General features: G+C 34.8%; 1 protein-coding gene across 1 annotated transcript; it reads right to left on the bottom strand.

Moving 5' to 3' along the window:
• Nucleotides 1–1,179: 1,179 nt before the first annotated feature.
• LOC144442769 (ribonuclease P protein subunit p38-like) lies at nt 1,180–5,975 on the bottom strand. The gene is made up of 5 exons (XM_078132142.1): nt 5,905–5,975; nt 5,013–5,063; nt 3,884–4,018; nt 2,053–2,272; nt 1,180–1,701 (listed from the first exon to the last, which is right to left on the bottom strand). Exons 1-5 carry the CDS (start codon nt 5,973–5,975, stop codon nt 1,180–1,182), a joined length of 999 nt encoding a protein of 332 aa, XP_077988268.1.
• Between the last annotated feature and the right edge of the window lie 73 nt (nt 5,976–6,048).

Genomic DNA, 6,048 nt, shown 5'->3' with positions numbered 1-6,048 from the left:
AGGCTCTAAAGGGGCAAACATCTCACATTTTGTATGAGGTGAAATAAAACTAGTTTGTCAACAGTACTTGTAAGTTCACAAATTTGAAATTATTAGAAACCGTCCCCATTAACTGGAATATGTAAGATTAGCACTAGTAATGTCGGGTTGGCACTAGTAATATTGGGTAGCACTAACAATTCCTTGTTATAACTGATAGATTAGCAGTAATGATGGTAGGTTAGCACTAATAATGCCAATTTAGCACTGGCAATGTTTTGTTAGCATTAGTCATTATATTTTTTTTTATAAAATTAGTCATGTTGAAACAAAACCAGCATGAGATTTGAATCATTTTATACTTTTATACTTTCACGAATAATCAAATTTACATGACACTCCAATGACAATGGTGCAATATTTTGTAAAGATTTTAAGATTTATTATATTAGAATTACATAAAATTAAAACTAGACACATACAAATTCCTATGGAGCAGCTTTTCTCAAATCCTTAGAGATTCTGCCAATCCTGAATTAAAATTATAACGACTTTTGCATTCTGGTACTATAGAATTTCACCAGACAGTTTTATAGTCTGCAAGATAAGCTGTGATGGGGCGCCCTCACACATCGGTCATGATCCAGGTCTTTAGTATTCATTTATGCAAATAATATATTAGCATATGTAAACGTTATGATAATGAGCATATACAAATATGGTGAATTATCATTGCTGAATGTAATTATTTCTAGACCTCTGATTGTGCACTGTCTACATATAACCATGGCTGTCTAAGGGTTACCAACAGTCTTCGAATCAGTTCTTGGTTTATGTTCTTTATGAAAAACATCACCAATTTTGATTTGACATAATTATATGTACACATTAATCTTGAGTTCACATCATATGTAAATTTTATGGTAATTGTTTGACAGTTGGTTACTTCATTTTGTATGCTTCACTACCATATATGGTAAATAAATTATCATAATTCTATGCATGCCACCTTGTTTGTATGAATCATTTTTGAGGCCATGGTTATTTTTATGATTTTCAAATGTGGAATTTTGAAGAAATGAAAGCTGCAGAAGTTTGGCCATGTATCAATCCGTAGTTTTTTGTCCAATAATGTTACCAAAGTTTTGGAAAATGAAAATAAAAGTGAATTATAAAATATCTGTTAAAGTCACAAAAGTGTCATTTTTGTTTTGCAGCTTTTCGTTTCTTTTTACGTTTCTGTCTCTTCTCATTAGGTATGTTTTTCATTTGTTTGACTTTTAGTTGTTGGTATTCAGTTCGATGTTTTTTCTCCTTCTTTTGTTTCTTTTTCTTTTTTGTCACTTCTTTTAGCCGTGGTCTTTTAGACGGTGGTTCCTCAATTTCTTCTTTATTTGTATCGTCTGCAACTTTCTGCAATGCAGCATTGTTAAAACTGGTTTTATCCAGTTCAGTCTGACTCAAACCAGTTGTGTCCGGTTCAGACTGGTTTTTGCTTGTATCAGTCTCAGTAGCAACACCATCCTGTGTTTTTGACAAGGTTTCTTTTGAGGAGGGGTCATTCTCTTGTGATTGTCTTTGTTTTAGTAAATCAGTCTTGACAAGTTCAATTTTACGTTGTAGTACGTCCTTGTGTTGTAACCATGGTAGTTCCAATGGTGGTGCTTTTGAAACAACAAATTTCACGAGTTCATCGAATACATCATCTTCTCCACTACCAGTCTAAAAAAGTGAAAGATCATCTTAAAATATCTTCACTGCAACATGCCACATCACAGTACATCATATTACATCCCATCGTATATATATCACATTATATCACATCATATCACACTGCATCACATCACAATACATATCACATCACACTACATCGCATTTCATCACACCACAACACAACACACCCTCATATCGTATCATACCACACATCACATCATATCACATTGCAGCACACCACATCACACCACACTACACTACACTATCACATCACACTCCATAATGATATGACATTCCATACCACACTATGCTCTAGAAACCATTCCCTATAATCAGTAAAACTTAAACCCCTATCCTCACCTTGAATCCAATAGCTAGTAATGACATTAACCCAAGTATGGGTGCCAACGTCTTACTGAGTGCTGATACACATAATGCCGGTGTTTCTCTTGATACACATAACGGTATAAGGTGAGTTGTCAGTAGGGCTGGTTTTGCTGATTTACAAACTATTACTAGTCGTAGCTGGCTTCTCTCCAGGGCCTTGGTTACTTCATTGATGCCAAAACATAGCTGAGATCTTTTCAAGTGTAAAAAACATAAACAAATAGATATCAATGATGGTTGAATGGTTAAAATGGTTAGCTCAGAATTTGTAAGTTGTTGGTTCAATCTTCACCACAGCCATTTATTCCTGAATGATTAAAGTTCTTACACAAGATATGAATGGCAATAGGGAACTTGCAATCCAGACTGAGCATGCTCAGACGCAAAGGACTATGGGATTATCTGTGGTTATTGTAATACCTAATCTGGAGCTACTGATAAAATAAACCTCCCACAATGGTCAGGGTGATTATGATTGATTATTTGTGGTTAAAAACTATGTATCAACATTGTTTGCAATACTAATTGGTTAGTATTTATTATCACATTTCCCATGATGCAACATTCAACATGGTGGGTTTGCAAATTTCCTATTGTGCCTCAATCAATCCAGCTGTATAACTGGGGACCTGATAGAATTTAGGTTGCAACATAAATGATTTGTCGTAAACTACATCCTCTTTTACAGCACCGTCCAAGACTGCCCATTTCGTTATTTCGCAGTGTCGATGAAGAAATAACAGCTCTGGTTTGTGTGAAAGTGTAAATGCTTTAATCCTATGTGCTTACCAAGGTTACAATGGGGTTGTGGAAGATTTGAATGGACATTGTGTCCTAGTCGACCCAGCTGTTAGTTTGTTATGTCATTCATTGAAGTAAATAAATCCTCAAGACATAATTAGTCACTATTTATAACAGACTTCTCCTGGATATAAAATATTCACTAGCTATTGTGTTTGAAAAGATGGTTCACTCACTCTTCCCATTGGCAGGTATTTTTATCCTCATTCTTCCAGCCAGACTTTGTGACATTGTCACTCACTGTAGCAGTAAAGCTGCTAGAGGGCGCACTTCATGCACCTTTAGAAAGAAGTCATGAGTCTGGCAGGAGGACTACCTAACTGGATAACTGAGAATGTGGTAGGATAGAAACTGACATGTATTCACTTATGGGACATGATTCGTAAACAACTTGGTAAGGCCAAAAAAATATATATATCTGGTTCTGGTCAGTGCGTGTCCCCTGAATATCTCAGCGCCGATCCTTTTTTTCCCGATAACTATTGCTTTCCCGTTCCTTATTTATTCATGATATCAGGAGAACAAGCAGCTGAAATCTACCCTACATGCCAAGACTGCTTAAATACAAAGCCTAAACTGCTTTGAAGAAAAAGGAAGTTTTTCAAGAGATAAATATGATAGAACAGAGTATGTAAAGTGTCAAAAAAATGTGTATTTACTTATTTGCCAAAAAAAAAAAAAAAAAAAAAAATTAGGAAAAAAAACCATTTGTGTCGTCACACCACTTTAGAAAGTTAGCCTGACCAGAACCAGATATTTTTTTTTTTTGGCCTAAACAAAATTAACCAACGGTTTGTGCATGGTGACGTTTCAAGGAAGAAGCTGATGCAGGTGCAGACTACATGTGATATAGAAATTACAAAATACTGTAATGTTTACAAATCATTTCCTGCATGTACTATAACAAACATATCACACATTTTCATACATGTTTTTGCAATTATTGAGTTACAAACACAGACTTACTCTAACTCTATGTAGTGATACTTGCATCATAACATACCTAATTTTGAACTTCTTATCATTCTTGTCTCCATCTTTGTCATCTTTTGCAGCTTCTTCCAATTTTCTCTTCTCAGTTTTCTTTCTATTGATGGATCTTTCTTTTTTCAATAGTGATTCCAATGGCTGGAACACTCTGTAGGATCAAATAGATACCGGTATCACAATAATTACATTATCAATGTTTCTACATTTTCCTGTAACAAATTTAATCTTTTCTTTTCACCTTTTTAACATATCTCAAATAAATAGTTTAGTTCCAAATTTGCAAAACAAATTTTGGGTATTCATCATTTGTCATACTTGAAAAAAAAAATTCAATATTGTTATGACTGACATTTCTTTCTGAATTAAATGATGGTGAAAATGGGAGTGACTTACGGACAAAAGGTTAAACTTTTTTTCAGAAGTTTATCAGCAAGGAATATTTAGTATCTGATTGTTTGGGTATAATCCTGTGCTGGTAGAAAGGATTTTGTGCCAGTCTCAGAAAGAAAGAGAGATAGATGGATGGGATGGATGGATGGATGGATGGATGGATGGATGGATGGATGGATGGATGGATGGATGGAGAGAGAGAGAGAGAGAGAGCGAGAGATAGATAGATAGATAGATAGATAGATAGATAGATAGATAGATAGATAGATAGATAGATACGTAGGTAGGTAGGTAGGTAGGTAGGTAGGTAGGTAGATAGATTGATAGATAGATAGATAGATAGATAGATAGATAGATAGATAGATAGATAGATACATAGGTAGGTAGGTAGGTAGATAGATTGATAGATAGATAGATAGATAGATAGATAGATAGATAGATACAGAGATAGAGATAGATAGATAGATAGATAGTTAGATACAGAGATAGCTAGATAGATGTGTGGATATAGATAGATAGACAGACAGACAGACAGACAGACAGACAGACAGACAGACAGACAGACAGACAGACAGACAGACAGACTAAATGAATAAACAGGACACTTTCTTTGCCAAATTTGCAGAGGACAAAATAACTTGTGTTTGCTGTAAGTGTAAATGTGACATTTACCTAAAATTGAGACAGATATGGGAATAGTCTGATCCTGACATGATCCAATATACTTATAACAATCTTATGGTCAATATTACCTTGTGATTTCTTGCAATATCAACAATGTGTCACCTTCCCGTAGTCTTGGCCTAAAAACAGAAAATAATGGAAATAAATAAGTCATACATTGTATGCAAATCAGTGATAGGTGATACATTTTTTTTTGTTAATTTTTGCATTACTTTCTTTGTTTTGGTTTACATGAGAGTCTATCTCATTAAATCTATATGTCTGTCTGTCTATCTCTCCATCCATTCATCCATCCATCCATCCACCCACCCACCCACCCATCCACCCATCCATCCGTCCTATATGTGTACCTACCAATTCATTTAATTTGTCCATCAGTCAGTCTGTATCACAGTCACTTGTGAGTTAATATTCCATTCCAGGATGGTGATATATTCTAGTCTAGGATGACCATAATACAAAATAATGACGTTATTAGGTATTTAGATAATTTACAATATTCAAAAAATAACAACATCATTATTTTTCTATTATGATCATCCTGGAATAGAATATTAGTTCACAAGTGACTGTGGTCTGTCTATCTGTCAGTATATCTACCTTCCCACTGCATGAAGCATCCGGTATATCAGCACAAGAGAGTTTTGTAAATATACAACAGCCTGAAAAGTCGTTTATAATTACAAAATACAAACATAATGGCATCAAAAGGACTCAAACATGGAAACTGTCCATTTTATCGATACTGCCATTAATGTTAGACCTAGCCAAACTCTCATTGAGTCTCAACAAATCCAATATCAATAATTATCATCATTATAATGTGGCTAAACAATTCGACGAGACACTGAAATGTACTACCATTGTACCAATACCATACCACGGAGGTTTGAGGTACCATATCATACCAATGCAATCGCAAATCGTCAGACAGGACATTCGCGAGTTGTTTGTACATACCATGCGATGTTATAGGGAGATTCTATTGAATTCTTCACTGTAAAATAATCTCTCTTCTTTTCACCACTCATCCCATTCACATGTGCATTAATTTCTTGACAAAAGCGAGTGCCTTAGCTTTTCTAGTAGTTCAGCTCGATACAT

This window comes from Glandiceps talaboti, chromosome 11, assembly GCF_964340395.1.
Source record: "Glandiceps talaboti chromosome 11, keGlaTala1.1, whole genome shotgun sequence".
In the NCBI taxonomy this organism is placed as follows: Eukaryota; Metazoa; Hemichordata; class Enteropneusta; family Spengelidae; genus Glandiceps; species Glandiceps talaboti.
The sequence above is the reverse complement of the archived record's forward strand: the minus strand, read 5'-3'. Positions and strand labels throughout refer to the sequence as shown.

Coding starts and splice junctions, on each gene's coding strand:
- LOC144442769 (XM_078132142.1), bottom strand. CDS start 5,975: ATGAGTGGTGAAAAGAAGAGAGATTATTTTACAGTGAAGAATTCAATA. Junction 5,064..5,904: donor TCTCCCTATAACATCGCATG/GTATGTACAAAC, acceptor TTCTGTTTTTAG/GCCAAGACTACGGGAAGGTG. Junction 2,273..3,883: donor GATAAGAAGTTCAAAATTAG/GTATGTTATGAT, acceptor ACACTTGAAAAG/ATCTCAGCTATGTTTTGGCA.